At 45.3% G+C, this 24,408-nt stretch overlaps 1 protein-coding gene across 6 annotated transcripts in view; it reads right to left on the reverse strand.

Moving 5' to 3' along the window:
• Positions 1-659: 659 nt before the first annotated feature.
• The window catches only part of CLDND1 (claudin domain containing 1), a 275,231-nt gene continuing 251,482 nt past the window's right edge, over positions 660-24,408 (reverse strand). For all 6 annotated transcript variants that reach the window (XM_069628981.1, XM_069628976.1, XM_069628977.1 and 3 more), the window contains exon 5: positions 660-1,926. In XM_069628981.1, coding sequence (XP_069485082.1) covers positions 761-1,926 — 1,166 coding nt within the window. In that variant the 3' untranslated portion in view covers positions 660-760. The remainder of the gene's footprint in view (positions 1,927-24,408) is intronic.

Genomic DNA, 24,408 nt, shown 5'->3' on the forward strand with positions numbered 1-24,408 from the left:
ACTTTACAGTGATATTGAAACCATATTTTTAGTAATGTACTCAGAAACAATGCTATGTGATGCCACTTCCTGTTTTGTCGTGGGGTGAAAGGTTGTATTCCATTGCTTCCTGTGATGTCACTTCAGGGTGGGGTCAAAGGGATGTCATCAGAGGTCAAGGGTCGAGTGATATCACTTCTGATACCCATGGCATTTTGGTGAAATGACGTCCCTGTATTACTGTACCATGTGAAATAGTGCACAGGAGGTGCCCTATTCATCCCTCTGTGCCTCACAAAGGAAAGGTGGGGAGAAGGTGTAGTGGGCACATTTTCACCACCTTAATGGATGCCCCTGGAGACTGTGAGCCCTTAATCTGTAATGTGGCAGTTGTGCATGCGTCACTTAAAGGACAAAACCTTTGTATTTATTCTGCGTTAGAAAGAGTCATGTGTGGCTTTTCAACTCCTAATCACGTGTATGTGATATTCCCCAGAATACCGCATGAAGGTGCAAGAAATTGGTGGTATTTAGCATTCCTCCAGTTTTTACTGATGTTGTCAGTCCCACAATGAAGGCCTCTGTGCCAAGAGAGGGAACATCTGCATGTTGAGGAAGCTTTCTGATGTCACAGTGTTAGCTATACAAATTATAAACATAGCAACAAAACTAAAACTACATTTTTGAATTTCAAAAGACATAGCTTTATTCTGTCAGTGATATAATCTGCCTAAGGATATATGCTCCTTCTTTAAATAAATAATGATCTCACTCTGTGGAACTAGGTGCATTTGGAATGGAGAATGGAAGGGCCCTTCTCATCATACTCCGCCTTGCCTACCCACAGCTTCTTGAAGATGGGCAATGAGGAGGCAATTGAGCCGCCAAGCCAGGGCGCGTACCATCTCCTCTTCTTCTGAGCAGGTGCCAGGATGTCATAGTCCATATCCGCGGGCAGAAGTTGAGCCAGTTCCTTCTTCATGCGCTCAGCAAAGCCGGTAAAGAGGGAGGAGCCACCGCACAGGAGGATGTTTTGCAAGATGTCCTGCCTGCAGTCAGGCTCAACTTTCTGGAGACTCTTGAAGGCCATGACATGGAGGCCAGGCTCACTGAAGTCCAGAAGGTATGGGTGAAAAAGGGGTTCTGAGCACTGGAACCGTTCCTTGCCCAGACAAATGGTCTGACCATCGGGCAGCTGGTAATCCAACAGTCTAGGCTCCTCTTGCAGCTCTTTGCTGAAGTCCACGGAGACGTAGCAGCATTTCTGCTTGATTTCCCTGAACAGCTTCTCCTCGTAGGGATGACTCTGCCCAGGCCACGACAGCAGCTCCTTCAGGCGCCGTGTCAGAGTCTCTCCTGTGATGTCCAGCCGGTACAGGGCATGGGTGAGTGTGTAGCCATCCAGAACAGGGCAGGTCAGTGAAGCCCCATCCCCAGCATCCACCACCAATCCCGAGATGCGCCCAAAGGAGAAGAGCGCAAGGACGCAGGTGTGTGCCACGTGCAGGGCTGGCACACCAAAGCACTCAAAGAGCAACTCGGCAGCCAACTCACGGTTTGTCCAGGGTGAGGATGGTGAATCAGTAATGAGGATGGGTTGCATGCTAGGGTCCACCTTCAGCCGGCTGTACAAAATGGAGTGCCAGAGTATCTCTAGGGCATCCCAGTCCACTGCCACCCCATGCACCAAAGGTCTCTTCATGATGATGCCATCTGGGAAGGAAGACTCTTCCCCAGCATGAAAGAGAGGACCTCCCTCCAGAGGGGCCAGTTCTGACCTTGGAACACCAACCTTGGTGCTGAGGACACATCTTGGCTTGTCTTCGGAGGAGAACCCAGCCTTGGTGTAACCCGTGCCAGTGTCAATCACCACGGCAGGTTTGCTCAGCGCTGAAACATGTCCACAGTGCACTCCAGACTCCATGCTGAACACGGGTGCAGCAAATTCTGTGAAATAAATGTGAAATGTTAATCTTCTGCTTTTGATATTCATTGATCCCTGCCCCCACACTCTCTAATGTCTCCTTCATTCTCTACAGCGTTCCCTCTCTCCTTCTGTTGTCCTTTTCTCCATTTATCAATCAACCATTTTCAAACCTGTATTATCTGCCTGCTTTTAACTATGTACTTTATAGTGAATGGTCTGTTTACTGTGTCATTCAATTCCTTTCACTGCTCCTTCCCATCACTCCTTTAACTCTCCCACCACATTGGTTTGCTTTCCTCACACAGCTGCATGCTGGGTCGCAAAAAACACATAATGGAGATCCATTGTGGGTTGTTTAGTTTCAAACATAGATTAAAACAATATTACAAAGTGATCTCCGCAAATATGGACTTTAGATTCTTACAAATGAAATGCCCTAAAGGTCAGCTGTGCATTTCGACAATCAGAAAAGTAAACCGGGTAGCCCGAAACTTCTCAATAAAGATTCTGTAGGATTAATCTAATGGGCAGGGGAGGCTCTCCTGTACCACCAAGCCCCACCATCCCAATTGACCCTGCCTACAACACACAGATCCCTAATCCTTTCGTGGCCCAAAACCCCTTCTCTTTGTCCTTTGAACGCCTCCTCATTGCGCCTCGCTTCTATTCCTCTGTATTTCTTCCTGGTGGTGGCAATTTTAGTCTAAAGCAGTGCCCTTACATACCTAGATTTAAAGCACGCCCTTTCCTTACATCCATAACTGAGGCGTCGCTACAGTCTGCCATTCTTTTGTAATCCCTCTTTCCTCTGAGCTCTCCTTTCCAAGCAGCAGTAACTCTGCAATGTCGACTACCACTGCAAGAACTTCTCCAACTGAATTCAGTTTCCCTTGCAATCTACTTCTGCAGTCTTTCTTTCTAGAGTATTGTAATTTTGGCAGGAGTCTTATTTCCCTGCCAACAGTGTTGCCCTTTTCCTCTGCAGCCTGGCCATCTGCCCCTGGAGGCAGTGCGCGGAATAGAGCGGGATCTGCTTAAAACAGAGATTTGGTAACCATTGTTTGGCGTGATGCCTGTTCCGTGAGCAAGATAGTTGTTCCAGGAAAATACAGAGCAATGTGTATAACACTCGAGTACCAAACACAGGACTACCTCAAGAAAAGCGTGTGAACGTAATAGCTAATGGTATGTTACTGTGCCTTGTACTGCATTGAATCACCACCATATTACTTTTAAAGTGCTGAATGCTTGTCCGGGGCATACTGACCAAAGCTGGGGAAACCATACTTTAGTCTGCTGGCAAGGAGAGTATGTTCAGGGGTGAAGTAAGAGGAGGAAGCAGGGAAGGTGTTTGCAGATGTAGGGCGGGAGTTTGGCCGAGGAGAATGCTTTGCAGTGGTATGGATCCATGTTAGTACATTATATGCATACTATCTTCTAGAGCAGTGGTCTTCAAACTTTTTTGGCCTATGCCCCCCCTGAGAAAAATGTGGGCAGGCCGGGCCCCAACAAAAATGCCAAATGGACAGTACTTACAAATGGCTAAGAACTATTGTGCGCCATCACTGCACCCTACTCCCAGTATAGTCCCTGGGCTCCCCCACTTGCTCCCATCACAGTTGCTGGGCTCCCTCATCCCACTCCTACCCAGTTCCTGGGCTCTCCCTACCCCATCATAGACCTTGAGCTCTCCCCACCCTGCTCCCATCACTATCCCATGGCTCCTGCCCATCCTGCTCCCATCACAGTCCCTCGGCTCCCCCACCCTGTTCCCAACACAGTCCGAGGACGAGTGGCGATTGGTGAATTTTTTAAGTGGAGGGCATAAATATTTACCCCAAAAATGCAATAGCGTCCGAGCGCAGCTAGAGCGCCCAAACCAATCAAGGGGGATTCAAGGGCTTTTCCCCCTGTGAATTTTTTTTAAATAATGGGTTGAAATGTTGCATTGTAGAGCATACTCTAAAAGAAAAATGGGTAAAAAGCAAAAACAGTTTGCAATTGGCGCCGGGGCCACAGGGGGCAGGCATGACATTTTTTTACTGGACATCTATCATAGATGTTCAGTAAAAATATACCATCCCTGTCCCCTGGGCTCCACAGCACCTCAGAAGGAGAGCTGATTTTGGTAGATGGTTAGGGGGATTGTGTAACAAAGGCATTTAGGAATTTTTTAAACACCTTTGTTGTACATCCCTCCTTCCCCCATACGCCCCCCCCACATGCTAAAATGAGCTCAACGGACCAAAACACAAATACACATTCACAAAACAATGGCTCTATCATTCACACGAACACCCATCACCATACACTCACTCATAACACAAGCATACAAGCATCCATACACATATTTAAATAAAAAATAAATTAACATAAACGTACCTTCTGCAGGTGCCTGTGCCTGGGTGCTGAAATGCCCAGCTCCAGGCTGCTCTGTCCGTATGTGCAGGGAGGCGTAGGAGCTCCCCCTCGCACATGCAGTGCCCCAGCCAGCATTTCCAATGAGCTATGCAGGGCTGGCAAAGCAAAACACCCCTAGCCTTGCATGGGTCAGTGAGCATGTGCGGCTGGGGAACTGAACTGTCAAAGGGAAACATTGTTTCCCTTTGACAGTTGAGCTAGTCCAGGAGCACTCCCTCAGCTGGAAAAAGCAGCTGAGGGAGTGCTCAGTGTTTCACTGGGCTGGCTCCTTGACTCTTCCATAATGGGTTAGGGGCCACTGGGTGGACGCCCCCTCACCCTTATGGATGAGCCACCAGGCTCAGACTGGCCTATAGGGCAATGCCCTAATGTGGGCCAGTCAAAATGGGCCACTTCTTTTGCCACTGTTGGCCAGTTTGATGAGTTACTTCACTTTGCAGCTAGTAATTCTGACCATATTTGCTGAATAAATATTCTTTAAATATCACAATTTGCTTACATTTTAACAAAAAAACACCACGTTGGGTATTATTCAAGCAGTCTGTGACTAAAGGAATGAATATCCATTTGCAACTGCAGGGCACTTTTTCATTGGTGCCTTAGACAGTTTCATGCTCCAGCCCGACCATGTGAGCCGCCCCTGCCCATTTCCTCCAATCTAAAAAGAAAATATATATATATTTTTTTTTACATTTCATGCTGGGCTCTCGCGCCAACCCCCCCCCCCCTGCCACCTCCTGGGGATACGGCTGCGCCCCCCTGCAGGGGCGTGCCCCACAGATTGAAGACCTCTGTTCTAGAGAAAGGCGACACAGAAAAGTAGTGTTGAATTAATATACACATTGGGGTTCCACTGCTTTTTTAGAGTGACATGTAGGCATAAAGTACCTGTCCTGTCTATTTACGGCCCCAGATACATTCCCGAATAATTCTGGGATTGCTAAACCAGCTCTTTATGGTGGTCTAATACAAGTGTAATATGTGCAGAGGTGAATCTTGTTGGCGAGAAAAGACAGATTTATTAAAGTAAAAGTATTATGCCTGGCCCCTAGATATAATATAAACAATGTCTATGCTCGTGGTCTTCTGAGTATGGGTGGGTGAAATTACCACTGCAAAAAGAAATGTGGCTAAATTCGCCTCCATTTTCACTTTGAAATGTTTTCATTAGTGAATTGGTTTCTAAAATTAAACATGTTCACATAAAAATACATTAATAGCATAAGACAGTTGTATGAAACATACTAACTCTAAAAACACAATTACATAATAAATCAATTATCTACATATTAGTTCTTCTTCCACAGGTAATAACCATTTTTTCGCAGTTTTTTGCCTGCAATGTCTGACAATTAGTGAGTTGAAACGTTTTGCAGCTCCCTAATAGGACACTATTTTGGGCAAAAAAGGAACGTTGTGGCCACAAATCAAATGTTTGTGCTAAAAACGGAATTCCAGCGGGGACAATGTCAAAACTGTCAAATTTTGCTCGACAGACGTAACTGGCATAGCAGGTGAATATTCCACAGAATTCACCAATTCCTGTGCTGAGCAAATCACAGCCATTTCCTCCACCGTTACCTGTAAGGTTAACTTTGAGTTGGTCGTCTTAATGCAAATGGCCAGATGTTGGTGGGATTTTGAAGGGTGCACAGGCTTCCATGGTGCCTATGATCACTGATAAGGATATATAATGGTGGAACGGTGGGATATAAGGGAGTAACCTTTATCCAATGAAGAGCAAGATCCTTATTTAGATTAGGCTTTTGTTTACACTCCATAAAGGTATAGGTTGCTCTACTCAGAATTAAGTATCCGGGAGAATGCCTCGGACTTAGAATCCTGAGCAATGTCACTCCTTGATCCATTCTATAAGGTGGACATGCACTACTTCATGATGCCTCACTATGCAAGCAGTAACAGGGAACCTTAGTGAGCAAGCACTCCATCAGGCGGCCTGAGGGGTGGTAGCACATATGTCAAGCCCAGCCGTCAAAGGCGAAAGCCACACACGGTAACCCAATATTAACAACTCAGCATCACCACAATGGTCACAGTGTACAGAGAACATCCCCCCAAATCTGCCAACCGCCCAAAGCCTAAAATAGTACAATGACAAAGTGGAAAGTGGAGTGGAGAGCAAGAGAAACACACCACAGATGTACGGGATATAGTGTGCTGTAACGAATGTGTTCTGAAATGTGTGTGCATTCAGATCACAAAATATGAAAGACGTGGGCAGTTAAAAGGAAATAAATAAGAGAAGTCAGAGTAGCAAGGATCCTCAAAGCCTATCATTTATCCACATGCCCCAGTCACCAATCGAAGGCCATCTGCCAAAGCCAAGAAGCACAGAGTTGGAAATTGAATCCATAGAAGTCAGATCTTCATCTCGTGTCCAATGCCAGGCAATTATCCCTCCTGTTGAAGCTGGGAAATTAGAACCTCAGAACCGTATGGAACAAACGAACCCAGGAATGGTTCCCATCCCACCCCTACAGCCGATGCGTGCTATGCCCCCCTACCACAATGTCCCCACCAGCCCACTTTTTCTGAGCCAAGGTCCCAGCCAGGACAGAGGGTGAACACCCAGAACAACAAAAGGGATCATAAACACCCACAAAGCTACCCAGCAGCCTCCCAGGTCATAGAGCCACAGATACACTCTCTGAGCAAGGGCCAAAGGGGCCAAAATAAGTTGAAAAGAGCCATTAAGCTCGGGCAGGGGCGTTGCTAGGGGAGGACTAAGGGGGCTATTGCTCCTGATCTTTTGGTTGTAGCCCCGGATAGAATCTCAGGAGCTACAGCCAAAAGACTAGTTAGCCCCCAGTCCCAACAGTTCTGACATCAGTGTAGCCCTGGGTCTTTTCCAGACCTAGCAACTCCCCTGAGCTTGGGTGATGAAGACCAGCGAGTTGCTGCCGTGACTTGTTGGCTAGGCTGTCCCCCCATAGTTGGCTGCTCTATGTGGCTCATAAAAAATAAAATGGTGCCTCCATATTATCCCAGTGATGGAAAAAGAAGCAGCCTTCTACAGGGATGCGATATCAATATGAGTGAAAGGGTGTCCAGCCAGGCCCTAGAAAATGGCCGCCAAGATCTTCCTGCTCTATACACCAGGCCGAAGGCAAACAAGCTGAGACCAGTCCATTTAAAGCATGCCTGTTCACCCAACAGGATCCCCGCCCCTGCAGGCACTGCACGACCACATCACATCCCCCATCACAGCAATATTAGTGAGGTAATAAAGACTCCAGACGTTCTAATAACCCAGCCTCAGGCCGGAGAGGAGACTGGCTCAGAACCTAAGACTCTGCTCCCCCAGCACACTAGGCCCCTGTGGCGGATGCCCCCCTAGCAATTACCTGCACTTGATTTCATTAGCCCTGCCCACCACCTGGAATGCTTCCCAGCACCCCCCCCCCATCTTAATCCCCTTCCCAAACTTGATTAGTACAAGGAGTCAAAATCGAAAATACCTCTTCAGTCTGCTGATATACAATTCACCTCTCAGTCTTCCAATGTCAGAACTGAACTGCACCGTGGCTACTCGGCCAAGCCCCCCCCTCTCCTTCAGACCCCCCCCCAGTCCCTTGAATACAGCTTCACAGTCTAAAGAAAGTTCCCAGATGGCCAGCTCCCAGGGCCTCCACCCACCCCCAAGATGACTCACGACAAGCCCTATATGGAGTCCACCCAAGGCCATGTGAAACCCACTGCCATTGGTCAGGCCACACCCCCAGCAGTGCTGAGTTTCCTAAGTAAATCATTTCCATTTCAAGCAATGCTCAGAAGTCTCTGCCCCCTGAAATCCCTCCCGTGAAGTAACACCTAGCCCACGTGTTGTCTTAGCTTCCGTCTGTAGTCTCTCTTGTTCCTTCCAATCTCTTTTCTACCTCTCTAGAGAATCTGCCGCCATCTCAGTTTGGTCCTGAATTCTCTCACCTTTGTCTAGCACTGTCTCTCTTCCCCTGGGGCCCCTTAGTTGAAGTCTGCCGTGCGAAATGTGGTCCCTGAGAGCCTCTCTGCAGTGATGTATGTATTGGTTTCAGTCGGTTGGGTAATCCTGCATTTTATTATTTCCACTATAATCACTCATTTTCATGTGCACTATTTATCTGCATACAACCGCTAACCTGACGCAGGACAAACTGCACAAATGCTGCATTCAAACGGTCAATGTTTTACTCTTGCAAAGCGGAATATGTTCCAGTAGGAAGCCCTTTTACATTTTCAGATCTCCTACTTTACTATAATTAGGTATTTAGCAGTTTAAAAATTATGCGATCATTGCCAGGATGGAGATGGGCGAGCTAATCCACAAAATAGATTATAATTATAATAGTTTTTTTTATGACGCGCTTATCACGGAAGAGGTTTCTAAGCACGGACCCGGGATTCGAACCTGTGTTGCTCTGCGTCAATGGCTGTATGGTGAAGGCCTTGACTCCCATTCTGCTTGAAATGGTAAATCTCCAGCACAAAGGCCATTGGGGGCTGTGCTAGAACATACTGGGCCTCATTACGAGTCTGGCGGTAACCGTGCCAGAAATTGCAGAAGGTTACCGCCGGACTGGTATTACCATTCCACCTCTGTGATTGCCTGAATCACCAGGGCATTACAACCCCGGTGACCCGGTAATTCCGGAGGCGGAATTCTGTAAATCCCCAATCCCATGGAGTACCATAGGACTCCATGGGAATGGGGAAGTGGAAACACCAGCAGCATGCTATAATGGTGCCGGTGTTTCCATGGCTGCCTGCAGCCGGGTGGTGTTAAACCCACCAAATCAGACCTGGCGGGAGTGACACCTCCCGCCTGCAGGACTCTTAATCAGCCAGTCCGGAAAGAACATTGGTGGCAGATTTACCACCACCGTTCTTTCCGGACCGGCTGATTCGTAATGAGGCCCAATGTCACAGTTTCTCCCTATGAAATAGCACTCAACGCCACACCGGAAACCAAGCACATCCCATTGTCTTGGGTACCAGAGGCATAGATGAAAAAGCACACAGATGAGATTGGCCAGTAGACTTAAATGATTAAAGAAAGGGTGTAATAGGTCTAAACCATGATTTTTAAAATATCAAAACAGAAGAATGACAAAAACTCTAACAATTCCACCAGATCGCCTTCCTGCACAAAGTTGGAATATTAAAGCAACAGATACAACACAGCCAAATGTGCTGTGACAAATCAGACCACAAGATACCCTCCCATCCTGCCAACATAGTTAGTATGACAGTAGTCCACGTCAGTATCACTATCCAAACTATACAGGAATTGAGCCAGTCAGCCGCTACACAGCGCTAACATATTCCGTAAATTATCCTCATTAGTGTTTGAGATTCTTAACAGATTATTCGGGAAGGGTTGCTGTGCCAGGGATTTCCAAGGTTGGAGTGGGCATTTCCCTGCTCAAGAAGCCACCTTTGGACCCCTCTCATGGGCTAGCCATAAACCCATGAAGGAACCCACCCAGCCACCCAAAATACCTAGAATACCAACACAGGAGAGCTGCTGAGATACATGGGGGGTGTAGGGGGAGTTGCAACACACAGGGCTTTTAGGATTTCATGGATTCTTTTGGACCTCTTTGCGCAGTCAGGGCACCGCGAGGTTTGGCCACATCGAAGGAGAATTGGTCGAATTTATTTTGCTGCATTTTACAGCAAATGCATGTCGGGGGTGGGTTAGGGGAATCATAAAGGTAGGGGGTGATTGAGGAGGTGCGGGGATCTCCCCCACATACATTTGTGGTAAAATGTACTTAGAGAAAATAAAAATTAGATACATTCTCCATCAATTAAATAAATTTGAAGAAATCACACAGAACCCAGAGTCAGTAAGACTGTACAGTCTTAGTCAGCACACTTGACAGGTGTCCCGGTGTCCCGGTGTCCCATGCCCAGCTCTTTCCTGGCTGGAATCCTTCATCTCCAGGCGAAACCAACATGCAGGTCTGGGCAGTCACTACTTCCCTTTGGATTTATTATCCAGGGAATTCACTCTCACATGGCTGTTGTGGCCTCTGGGAAGTCCCTGACTGCTCCGTCAGTTAGATGGCTACAGCATCTGCACAATGGAGCCACGCGTGGATGGGATGGCAGACACAATGTGGCAAAAAGTGGTCAATGAATTTAGGCTGACCTGGACCGTGCCGAGGTGTCCTTGCGTAATATCAATGGATGCGTCCAAATTCAATGTGTGGACTGGACTGAAATGGTGCATAAGAAGGACATTATTGGAAATGATAAGCTTAAACCACCAAGGGCCTGATTCATAGAACGTTTTCCTATGGGATTGTGCCATTATAAAATGCTTCTGTGAATCAGGCCCTTCAAGTATTGCATGAACTGATTAGTGGAAGGTATGCACTAGTTGGATTATGCCGGACTATGCTAGAAACTCCAGCCATTCTGACGCAGTCTCATCCTCACATGTTCTCTGATATGGATTAGCAATACAGATGAAATGGGATTCACTTCAATGGTAGGTGCTCCTGTTAGAAGTTTATCATAACATCCTTCATTAATAAAACAGTCAAATTACTATGCTGCCCAGCTGGTGGTCGTGTTTGAGATGAGGCTCACCTTGTGTGGGTTTGGCTGTTTTCTCAATGTCCAAATAATAATGAGTTTTGTTTTTGCGCTCCAACCATATTGCCCCTTTAACCAACATTCCTTCACTGAATTTCAAAAGCTGTTCAGATAAACCTAACCAAAATGGAACTTTCGTGACATTTTTTCTAATGGACTATTTTTTTAAATGGTAATTATATATGCAAATGTACATAGAGCGCTCACTAGGCATGGCCCCAGCAAGTCATTGACTTCAGTGGCCATTGCCTAAGGCATTTCCCATGCACCCTGTGCACAGGCATGGCCATGGGGCATTCCCCTGAATCCTGTAAGAACCCCACTTTGCCGAAGACGTGGCCTTTGCCCATGCCCATCACCTCCTAGCCACCCGTTGCACATTTCATCCAGGAAATGGCTTTCTGCCATGCCCCGTGCCCATCCTAAAACCCCCAATGTGGCCATTGCGACATAGCCATGCCAGGTGAGAAATGTGGCCTCCCGCCCTCGCTAGAGTCAGGGGATCCTGAGAATTCTGGAATATACCAGATGAAGACATTTCCACGCTTTTGCAGCACAGGGTCTGCCAGCCCCCACAAAAAGTCCACAAATAATAGTGGCCATTTGGAAATGTTTCTGAGCAGCAAACCAATCAGAACGGCTGTTCTTCTGCTAACCAATTGAGTTGACTCTTGCTAAAACGTGCAGACGTTTTGTGGATATGCAAACAACATCTTGCCTTTTAGGACACTCAAAACGAGCTTGAGAGTCCACTGAGAGTCCAGACGAACCCAGATAGCACTAAAGGGATTCTTTGTCACTTTGAATGGATGTTCTCCAATTTTGAGAAAACCTGCCTTTAGGTGCAGACATCCACTTCTCTAGGTTAAGCCTATGGGAAATTAATGGGAGAAAGTATATTTTGGGACACCCCCCATAACTTCAATCAAAGCCCCACACGAACCAGTTGGGACTTCTTGTAAATTTCCAATGACATTCAAGAGTAGGATGTATACTTTTGGGGAATGTTTCAGCAAAAATGAGTTAAATATAAGCATCTCAAAAAGTGCTCTTCCTACGGAGAGAGTCCAACTTGACCATAACTACAGGGTCACTAACACTGTGTGTGTTCTATATACACATTTCTCATTCTTTATCTCTCCGTCTCGTGATGTCTCACACACCCACACACAATGCAATCATCTTCTCTTTTGGTAACTCTTGTTCTCTCACTTTCCATCTACTCTTCTCACTGCCTCACTCTCATAACTTCTCTCCTACATGGATAGCTTTTTCTATCTCATATCTCTTAATACCTATGCTTCACTCTCTCATATATCTGACCTTACTCACTCTAAGTTACAACCTCTATTACTCTCTCTCTCTCTCCCAACAGAGGTTTCATTATTCTCCGCTTTCTTACTATTTCTCTGTTTGGCTCCACAATAGTCTGCCATTTTCTTCTGTGCCTAGAGTTTCTCTTTTTAATTCTATCTCACAGTTCCCAATCCCTCAGAGGTCACCAGGCACCTTACGTTTTCCGGTTTGCTGGTGTCACGTCTATGATTCCATTCTTCGCCACCCCTTTGGTTGAAGTCGCTGCCAGTCATGCATAGCCAAGTCAAAAAGCACTTACAAGAAGCCAGTAAAAGTCATAAACTACTCCCATCACCTTTAGGGGGGTAGCTTTGGCCAAAGTGACTCTACCACTGTCAAAATCACCATGGCTACCGACTGTGACATCAACAGAGAAACTAGGCATCTTCATCCCAAATGTTGACCAAGAAGCTTGTAAGGCCAGTCAAGGGTACACACCTTTTACTGGCAGCCTCTTAGCAAGGATCCTCCAATTAACAGACACCAAAGTGTGAAATGACTTCAGAATGCTCTGTGTTCTCTGAGTTAAACCAAGGTCGACAGGCAATTGGCTAACTGTACCCCCTGTGGACGCATAACAGTACATCTCAAAAACTGTGATAGAGACATAGCTGCCTGTAGAAATCCTCATTGCATCTTCACATTACCCGTCATAGAGGCACACCGGGGTCAAGATGCCCACGTTGTGAGGGTCTGACCATTACTGCAGTTTCCTTTTATAGAAAAACTTAGACATTTCTGAATTTGACTCTCCAAATATTTTATCCAGGCAAATTCATATCAATGAAAAGTTGAATTTGGACCAGCATTCAATGTCAAACAGTAGCCTCATTCTATGAATGAGTGAGTGATGTGGGTTTCCTGCTTTATAAGATTGCGGGTCTACTGCCAAGCGCCCCGTGATGAATTTCTAAATATCTCTGGTTACTCTGCTGGTTCATCAGGGGTTGGGAGAGGATGACGGTCACTGGACTTCCCAGAAATGAGTACCTGCTGTTGACAACACTCTCCTCAACCCTTGAAGGGACGAGCCATCCAGCAGGCACCTCAGAACAAGCGCTGAGAATTTAATGGAGTGCACCATGGAACCGACGAAGAGGCAGAGTTTCTACAAGATTACACTCTACACCTCATTTTCTCGCTGCACAAAAGCTGCATCCAGTCTCCTCCATGTGATTTTGATCCATTCGGTGGAGCATCCGAATACAGCACCGGCATTGGCGCATTCTCTGGGTTCTGTGTTGCATTTACTGTAACACCAAATTGGATTTAAATACTCCCTGCATGGTACATGCACATGTATGGCAGGAGGCATGCACATGGATTCCATAGGAACCCAATGCATCAGCCAGCATCAAAATTCGATGCTGGGGGGAATATATTTGGATTCCTATACTGTAGCGGATGGAAGTGGCAGAATCGAAAATTAGAATCCGTGCCCCTGCTTCATCATAAAAATATTTCAATATCTGCTGGTTCATATAATGCATACCTAGAGATTTTAATCATGCTTTGTATGAACTGGCAGACTGAAAATGACCCTTCTATATGTACAGCCTACAATATTTATGGAAAGAAAACAATTCAACAGGCAATACCTCTGGTATTCAGAATACACTTGTGTCATCAGGCTACAAAATGCCCAAAAGCAAAAAATACAATTGAATTGTCTTCTGAACTTCAAAAAATGCTTGCCTCTAAAGTAGTCTTCACAGTTCATGTTGACAGAAGCACAGAAAAGCAATGTAATTGGACCAATTGTTTCCTCCTTAGGAACTAAAACAATAACAAGACTTTTACCTCTGTTGTGGTAGACGTACTCCAGAACTGACTACTTTTATGGACCCACCCCCTAACCATGTGTCAAGTCCTAAAATAAAAGTGCGGGTACTCATTGACATACCAATTGAACGTGGCTTCACCAGAAATTAACATATGAGAGTGCTTTGATGAATCTAATGGTGTCATCACTTCTTTTCCGGCGGTGACCTCTCCCCATGTGGCCAGGGGACGACAGCCGCTACCTGATCCTGGCCTTTGGGGTGGCTATATGAGGGAGGATTAGATGAAGGAGACAGACTCCAGGAGAGTATCATGGCATCATCAGACAAGACATGATATCCCCATTTTTCTTTTGAGGATACCCCATCCATGCCCAATGCCTTAATGGCACATTGCCATACCTCCCCTCATCCATATAGGAAGGGTACTGAAAACCTTTTCACAAGATCTGTATGCAATCTGTCAAAATCTGACTTTCTTTTTAAGACTCATAAAAACACCTTCTCAGACTCTACATGCAAGTCATCCAGAAGTGACTTGCCCTTAAAGATCATGGAGAACACTCACCCAGACTTTACACACAAGTCGTCAAGAATGGACTTCCTTTCCCATTAATACGAGAATACTGTGAGGAAGAAGAAGAGCCGAGTAATGCAGATCAATGGAGGCCAAGAGCACAAGCTGCACTCTAGTTGTTGCGAGCGCATACCCGCATCCGGAAATGTAACAGGAAAAGCAGCGATCAGAGGCGCGCTGCTGATAGGAAAAATGCTGCTCCTCTCAGTACTGACCGAGAGACAGTGCGACTGTAGAGTGTTCTCTGGAGCCAACCGGTTCATCAACAAGGAAAAGAGAAGCTGACCGAGAGCGAGAACACACTGTGGGACTGCCAGAAGCCGACGGAAGGCTTCTGGGTGTTTGCAGGTGTTGGAAGGCAGTCTTCACCTTACCAAAGCGCAAACCGATGCAGACGAGCCCAGCAGGAACCACAAGAGGCAGAGAAGCCGAGAAGCAGAGGTGGCGAGAAGGAATGAAACGATGAACGGCCACCACCGGCTTACCATCGGAGAAACAGAATAAGCCAGCAAGTGCCGGTGAGGCGACCCAATGGAAGCGGGGACCCCGGGGCATGCCAAACCCAAATAATGTTTAATGAAGCACATGAAAGCGAACAAACAAGTGAGCATTGTTTAAAAAAGGAAAAGGGAACAAGTTCAAGAGACTTTCAAGTTTGTGAGTGCATGCCGTACACCTATAAGAGAAGCCCTGGCAGGATAGTATACCAGGCAAATCCAAGACTAAACAGAATAAATACAAATAACTATCAAGTTTGTAAGTGTGTGCAGTGCACATATAAGTAAAGCCCTGGCAGGACAGTATACCTTCTGTATGTATATGCTGGGATGTGCAGTCTCTACCAGAAATGCACCCATAGTGAGTTTTGTGCTGGCAACAAAGTGCATGCTGGGGCATGTAGTCACTGCCATGTATGCAGCCACAGCAAGTTCTGTGCTATTAAAGCAGTGCATGCTGGGGTGTGTAATCAATACCAGGCAAGTGCACATGGCATGTGTTGTGCTATTAACAAAGTGTATGCTGGTATGTCTATCCTCTGACAGACGTATCTCTAGTCAGTTTTGTGCTAAGTCAGTGCATGCTGGGACATGTAGTCACTGTCAGAAATGCACCCACATGGTGTGTTGTGCTCTTAGTGGAGTGCATGTGTAATTGTGTATATGTGTACAGTATTCCTTTGTAGTTTGAAGAACTTTACCCCTTAGGTTAATGTGACCTTTTTAAGTCACACATTTCATTTATATGTTTTTTGTTTTTGCTTTGTTCCTGATCTGCTCAAGTAGTAATAGTCAATTCTGTTCTCATTGTAACATTAATCAAAAAGTGACATGACCTGTTCTTTGTTCACAGGATTTGTACGATGATTCGTGACATCAACAAACAATAACAGGTTCCCCACATTAAAGCCCTGATGGAGACCGGGGGAAGACTTCAAACACGTCCTTCATACAGACAAGACTACTGTTGCCCTCAAAAGTTTTAACCAAATGGGATTCAAGAGAAAAGGGCATTTCATTTACTCCAGTAAGCCTTGTGCAAAGCACCCTGTCAAGATACATGCTTGGGCATCTCCAAGAAGGGCCCAGGGCAGGTCAGTGATGTTTTTGAGGGGATAGTGGACACTGTCTTCGTCACAGAAAACACTATAATGCCATGCCTCTTGCTGTATTCCCAACACCAGTACCCATTTGACACCCACAAATGAGGGGTCATCCTGGATAATGACCCTAAGTACTCCACTGCAGCTGCATTTATGGTGGAGCAAATACTCAACTGTGTGAAAACCCAGATCAAATCTCCAGGCATAATCCCAATCGAGCCCAACTCAAGTTGTACCATAAATGTGTCCATAAGCCCACAATTAAAGCAGAACCTATTGACGGGGTAGATGCGTTTTGTTTCAAAGTACTTACACCTGTTTGCAGACTGTAGACCACGTGAAGAAGGTCCTCCCCATCATGCTGTAGCACAATGGTAGAGCAGCAAGCATGTCAATGGAGTAGGGTTTTTGGTTTATGGATACCGTGGGCACAATCTAGAGTGCTGTACATGTACCTGTGCTGTTGACTCATCTCATGTTCTGCTGCCGATACCCAAAACAAAAAGTGTGCTATATAACAAAGAAATGGACACTTGTACTATATTTTCCAAATTTCATTGCATCGACTAACGTACAGCAATGTAGTTACTATAGATCATTGATACTATTTACATGCAGTGCTTTAAGTTAAAACAGAAATCAAGGTTCCCAAACGAGTCATGAACTATTATTTATTTGGGGGGGTGACCTAAGGGGTGTTGGGCATGGCCTTTGAATTATAATAATGCAATGTAATAATCATGTATTGCACTGTTTACCACAGAGGTGGACATGGCTCTCTATGGGTGCTGCCAATTTGGTGGCCGGGAGTTCCTGGACTAGTGGTGTGCAGGGGTAGACGTGCAAGACTGATACTGTGCGCATGGGAGCTAATGATGGAGGGACAGGTTTGGGTAAAGGGACCAGATTTCAAGGCAGGGAGGACTCGGATGGTGTCAAGTAATAGTAATAGCGCCAAACGGGTCAAACTGTGGCTGCTGTGGAGGGAGTGGGGAACACCAGGACTTTGTGTTTCACAGTTCTTTGGCTATACCACAATAGCATACATCGTGAGGTGCTTGGTATATCTATCTATGGTACAAATGTTTCCCCCACACTGGCATCTCATGCATCTGTACTTCATTGGGGTTTGCCTTTGTCTTGTCTGCATTCAAATATTTGTCTTATTGGGTGTTGAATTTGTACTTTGCCTTGACTGCATTCAAACAAACTATGGTATTTCCTGAATAAGCAATTTCGTAACATTCAAACATTTGTTGGCACGCTTGTTGGTATGCCCCGAGGTCCCCAGCTGCTTTGGGCAGAGCAACTGTGTCCTTTCAGTGTCTCCAAACCTGCTTGCTTTCCACTTTGGAGTGTGTGGGTGTTCTTCCAGCGTCATACACGGCTACGCGGTCACACGCCGGCTTTCCTTTTCAGCCCGGACTAGAAAATGCGGTCTCTTCGAGTGGCCCAACATCCTGGAGCTCCTGGGTGGCTCCAGTGTCTCTACAGACCTTGCTTGCACGCAGATTCTCTCCTCCTGTCCAGGTGGCCTTCTCTGTTCCACCACACCTGTCTGTGTGCCTTGCGTTCGTGAGCGTAAGCATATGTTCAACGTCTTCTCCTGTACTGCTCGATTCAATAATGTGGTTGCTATCTTTAAATGCCCCGCGCACTGAATACTTGGAAAAATATGTTGTACTTCAAGTTCCTGTCACTGTGCACAAACTCCCTCATCCTCCGCCTCGTCTCAGTGCCTAGGTGTTTATGGGAGTTTGAGTCCATGGATGTCATTGGACTTTTAACTCTTATATGTTTTTTCTTAGAGATTTCACATAAAGGCACATCCCAAACAAAATGGGAGTTTTGGGTGTTTGGGTCAAACGTTGGGGCCTGGCCAGAGTGAAAATAGGCCATTAAGAACTCAGGTATTAGAGGGTCTTCCTCATGGGAAAGGGGGAATATGGGAATAAGGGAGGAGCTCACCGCGGGGGAATCCGTGATGCCTCCATTGGATTCATCACATGGCGGCGAATGTCAGGAGGAGGAGGCGGTTGGAAAAAGCAAGGGGTGTAAAGATGAAGAATACCACGAGGAGGAAGTGGAGTATAGAGAGACAGTCATAAGGAGGTGATAGAAGGTGGTAAAAAGGTTAGCAGAGAAATATACTGGAGGGAGAAGTACCAGGAGAAGACTAAAGCAAGTGATGGGAGATACATCAGAGGTAAAATAATGGATCGAGAGGAAAACCTGAGAAAGACAGATCTGTAGGGAGTGGTTGGGCAGAGAAAAAGAGTGGACACAAAGTGGTATTGTATAGAGGAGCCAGAGCATTGAGACGAGTTTGGAGAAAAGGAACACCAGAGGGTGGATTGGTAGCCAGAGTGAAAAGCAAGGTTTCAGCAGTCCTGGTTGGCCCAGGGCAGGCAAGAGAGGTCGGACGAGAAACTTGCAGGGACAAGAGAGGAGGGGTAGTGGAGGAAATCCACAGCATGGTTCCTGAAAAGTAAGGGGACCCCCCCCTTTGTGGCTCGACCAACCAGACACCCTGCTTCTCAACAAGTCTCTGACAACAAAGCCGAGACTGAACACTGGCATGCTGAAGAGGTTTCAGCTATAACTCTTCCTCCTAGAAGAGACACGGCAGACTATGCATGTCTGGAATGGAGCTGGCTTGTGAACCAAAAGGGTGTGGGAACTTGTCAAAGAGAGAGAGAGACAGAGAGTGACAGAGGCAAGAATGAACCGAGAAACCAACATCAGAGCCTAGCTCGAATATCAAGCTTTCTTTATATTCCTTCTCTATATCATTATGTTCCCAAATATAACTTTTGTGTTTGAATTTGAAATCCTGGCCTGGACATCTGCTTCAAGCCTTGCACTATATGATTTGGGTTGCCATGTCCCCACATCTCTTTCTTGACTTTTCTTTATATAATATCAGGCCCTCTGATTATCCTCCTGGACTCCTAGGAAGATCCCCCAACTTCTTGTTGCCTGGTATGAGCCTGGATAGCAACAGAAGTTAGAAGTTAGTGATACTGGGGTGAGCCACAGAGCTTTTACCAGGAGCCTAGTTAGCTGAGAGTCTTTACAGGTTGGATATTGGGGGCCTTCTCCACCTCCCTGTCTTAGGCTCCTGGTTCTAGTCCCCAGCACCACTTCCTTGCTTAATTGAATCCGTGTTGTAGTTGTGCTGAATAAAACCTGTTCTGCACCACCTATCTTAGCCTCTTCTTTCCCTCTCCCTCCTGCCTCCTTGATTCTTCACCATAAACTTGTGTCCCTACTCTTCCTACACTCCCACCCCAGAACCTTATGTTGAGTCTGCTTTTTTCTAAATTTCTTCTCATCTTCTCCTTCAACCTCCCTCATAACCAACCGACCTCTCCTCTCCTCTCCTTTCGTGTCACCTTCAGTTTCCTCCTGAATATACATCTCCTCCTCCCCCTTGATGTTGTCTGCCATCTCCTCAAATATATTTCTATTGCTTTCTCTTGACGTCACCACTACTGTCCTGTTGAATACATTCCTACCCCCCCCCCCCCCGATGTCACGTTCTCTCACGTTCAACCTCCTCTAGCTCACTCACCAGCCACCTCACTGCTGATGTTGCTCCTCACCAACTCCTAATTGTTTCCCACCTTATTGCTTTTCTCTTTCTCACAACCAAAAGTCAGCCTCTTTTCTCCTGCTCCACCTCAATCTCCCTCCGTTTATGCCTGAACATCTCTCCAAAGGTCCTCACCATCTCAAAACACCCAGACAATTGTCACAAAGCTTGCGCGGCTAATGCAAATTGGCTGGCCCCGCCCAAGGGGTCCTCCGAACTAAACCACAATCAGGTGTCATTCTTTGTTTGTCTTTGAATCAGATTGGTAAGGCATTGTATGCAGATTTTCCGCTGCTTATGTTTCCAGGGACCTTTGTCACATATGTCAAGAACAAACAAGCATCAGTATTTAAAGCGAATACAAACTCAGACTGGTAGACACATCAACATCAATACAGAAAACTGAGGGAATGTTAAGGTTGTAACATTGTTGAGTTTTGTATATGCTATATTTAGTGTTCTGTTGTTTTTATGTTATATTAGATTTATTGTTTAATACTAGTTTAATGCTGGCATTCCTAATGTTAGAGACTTCAAATATTTACAGATCGGAACCTTAGTAACTTTGATCCGTTGAACCCCATTAAGTGCATACACTTGATTAAAGCTCAGCAGTTGGTCAAGTTGCACAAACATATTAATACAAGAGGACACTTAAAAACAATTGACAGACGTGATGGTCAATTCGAAATAAAGTGCAATGCCGCACCCCACGCTAATCACAGTCAGTGGCATACAGTGGAATACATCGTTGTGGCATTGCATTCTGTTTTTATTTTACTGCCCAGTGCAGTGGACCCTAAAGAACTCCATTTTTAGAAGCTCTCACATTACATACTTCTAATGTTTGCAAAAATGCACAATTCAACAACCTTAATTTGTGTCACACTACCCAGTTAAACAAATATACATGTAAAATATGTTTCGCCAACGGAGGGAACTACCCCAAAAAGGACAGTGTGTCAGTAAATACAATATTTCAAGGGTTTGAAAATTATTCTTCCTGAATTTTAAAAACTCTGTAGCCTTGATAAATCAGCTGTCTGGTGCAAAGTTGGCCACATGTCAAGCCTGCGTGGGTCTACTTTTCAGTCTTAAAAGGTTGGCAAAATACATACCATTGGGAAGGTTTATAACTGTGTATTAAAGAATTTAGAGTAGTCCAGGGAAAGTAGCGCACTCACACAGTATCCCGTTCGCTGGGCACTCGTTACCTCATACATGCAAACAAACATCCTGAACAGCATGCCATGGAGATAGGAAAGATAGACACATTACAACAAAGCATTAACTGTGGCACAATGAAATCAAGGGCCACTTTATGTCCTATGGTAAAACATTTCCTCAGTGTATACAAGCTTTTAGGCACAAGGATTTTGTCAAGTGACCGAGGACACCGAGATGGAATGTCTTGTGATGAACGTAACAGAGACAAAGGCAGAAAAAAAACATGCTATAACTGCAAATTGCGAAATGCAAAATACAAAGTCCGAAATGAACGCTTATTCTAATCTAAATGCTTTTTGGAAGGTTTGTCTGCATTGTGAATTTGAGGTGTTTAAGAACAGACTAAATCAGTGACTCGCCCCCTGAAGTGTGGCTGAAATAAATCTTTAATGAGTCTAGCAATTATTGTATAGAATTCCAGAAAGACAAATTATTTGTTATTCCTATTCTTTATTATTTATGCCTCAATGTATTACACTCGTAAACAAAAAATGTTTTTTTTTTTAGGGGTAGCAAGGGAGACCATAGGGGTAGCAATGGAGACCTCAGCGGTCACAGTTGTGACCCCCAGCTGACATCCCTGCATGCTCCCATTTTGCCCCTTCAATTTGAATGTTTCGGACACGAGGGAGGCAATGGAGTAAACACAACAATTTCCTCCAAAACTTGGCACAGCTCCAATATCCTGGCTCTCATATACAGTTGATTTTGCATAAAGCGATCAGACGTCGCTAGATTTGCAGCATGGTTGCATGGTTTTTGGAAATATGCAAACGAAAATGATCTGGAGATAAATGTTGCAAAGACAAAAGTAACGAGGTTCTCCAGGAAAGCAGAGAAGGAATTCTAGGGTGTGGATTCAGGGTGATGAAGTAATGGAGGAAGTAAGAGATTTGATACTTCGGCTTTATTGTGACAACTAGATGGTTTGTCCTCGAGGAGTAGAAAAAGGTAAAGGAAAAAATAAGTGCCATTATTAAATTTAAAAAAACAGAATGAGAAATATGGTAGTTACTCTCTGAAATGCAAGATTTGGGTTCACAAACAAAGAACAGTACGAACAATATTATACGGTGAGGAAATTCTGGAGGATAATTGTTGGGATTGGCTTATATATTTAGAGATATTTGTTAGGGCTCCAAAAGTGCACTCCTAGCAGGCTGATTAAAATGGCATTAGGCCCGATGTCGCTACCAACTCTAGCTGAGCCGCATAAGACACTACTGCTTATTAGGTCCGGAAAACCTACATCAAAACCCGATCTGATTCACCACGCCTTCTTTCATCAGGACAAAGAAACACACATCTAATCTAAGAGATGGCATGTAAAACAGTAATCAGTTAAAAAGAAACTTCAACTGTCTCAAAAATTCATCCAGGGTGATTAGTGAAGTTGTGCGAGAAAAGGCCAATGAAACAAAGCAAGAATCATGGGGCTGGCTGGCTGAGGCCTTGATCCTTGAAAATGAAAGATAATGCCAAGACACTGTCCAGGAGACGATAACTCTAGTGGGTTCCTGGAATATGAGGAGTTTTGTTCACCTATTCTCAAATGATGTTGTGCAAATTACAGTGTTTTGACATTATGTGTCTCTGGGAGGCGTGGACAACCAGACCTCTAATTGTGGATGGCTTCAGTGTCTACCTAAACCCCGAAATGAAAGGCCTAAAAGGTTGGCATGTGCGGGCCTACTGATACTCGTAAGAAACGGGATCGGCCTGTCAGTGGAAGAAGTACAGAATCCAACCCCATACATTCAAGTGCTGATAGTGGAACTCACCCAACAATCTAGAGAACCTACATTATTGCTTGCAATAATGAATCTAAATTGGCAACCTGAGGCCACAAATTTGTGGATCATGTAACATCTTTGATTGATGATTTCAATGCTACAACAGCAGACCCTTTTATCATTCTATGTTGTGATTTCAACATTAATTGCTTGGACCCAAGTCATCCTGGCAAAGGAAGAGTGCCCAATGGCACAAGCCTAGGAAAAGGAAATAGATCAAGTGTGTGGCTCTGGGAAATGGAAGAAAGACATTTATGTATGTTGAATGGACAAACTGTGGGAGACATTCCATGGAAGGCCACATGGCGAGGAGGGCTACAACAATCTACACTTGACTATTTCTTTGTTTCAGATAACATGAATCAAAGAGTTATATCCCTAACAGTACCCCCCATGAATAACAGCGACCACAACCTATTAGAATTGAGATGTCAGTTCCCTGCCACTCCCGTAAGAGGACATTGGAGAGAGGTGGTTCGGGCAGAGCCTGGAGGAAACAGGCTTTATTTGACCCCCACCAACATGTGCGTGCTGAGATAAAAATATCAACTTGCAATTGAGAACCACTCTGTTGGAGTGGAATATACTCCTACTCTCTTCAACTTCACGGAAGTGTGGCCGAGAAACCACAGACCTGGCTACAAACCAAAACACTCCTATGACACAGAGATATTACTCCAAAAAAGATTGTTGCGGAAAGCCATCAGGAACCCTGCTGGCTTAACAATGCCGGAAAGAACTGCAAAGCGAAAAACCATCAGACAACGACATAAAAACTGGCTCATCTCTCACAAGAACATCAAGTACCAACGTGACACAGAAATAATGCTACAAATATTATCAACAAAAAACCCTAGAATGTTCAGGCAGGCCTTGAATAACACAAGCATCCCGCAATAAGTGCGACAAAGTAATGTGGTATCAGAAGAGGAGTGGGTTCACCATTATGGCAAGCTGTTTGAAAAAAAAGGGAAAGACTGTCAACCCGTTAATGCCCAACCTAAGTGAGTGGACAATTCCCTTCGATAGAGAAGACATCCTCATGATGATCCAGAAGGCCAGAAGCTTGAGAGCCCCGAGCCCAGATGGACTATGCAACAGCATGCAGAAGTCTGCCCCAGAAGGGTGGGCTGACGTTTGCTTGATCTTGTTTACTCAGACATAAAAGAAAAAGGAAGTACTATGCTCTTGGAAAACAGCGATCATGATACTGATATTCAAGAAGGGTGAAAGGGCTAACACGAAAATCTATCGCCCCATCATCTTTCTTGATGTCCTGGGAAAACTCTTTGCCTCATTGGTGATGGCGCGATTGAGAGAATGGGTCCAAGAGTCTGGAAACTTTGATTGTCGCCAAACAGCTTCGTGAAGGAAGTCGGCTGAAACCTCAACTTTTTGTTGCTCAATTTTCGAATAGTCAAAACAATTAAGGATGGGAGGAAAATCTATCTAGCATTCATAGACTTGGCTCTGACCTTTAATAGAGTAGATATGATATGTTATTTAGAACACGCTTAATACCCAGAGGTTTCTAAGCGCAGACCCGGGGATC

Source organism: Ambystoma mexicanum, chromosome 12 (assembly GCF_040938575.1).
Source record: "Ambystoma mexicanum isolate Mex_15411 chromosome 12, UKY_AmexF1_1, whole genome shotgun sequence".
NCBI classification, from domain to species: Eukaryota; Metazoa; Chordata; class Amphibia; order Caudata; family Ambystomatidae; genus Ambystoma; species Ambystoma mexicanum.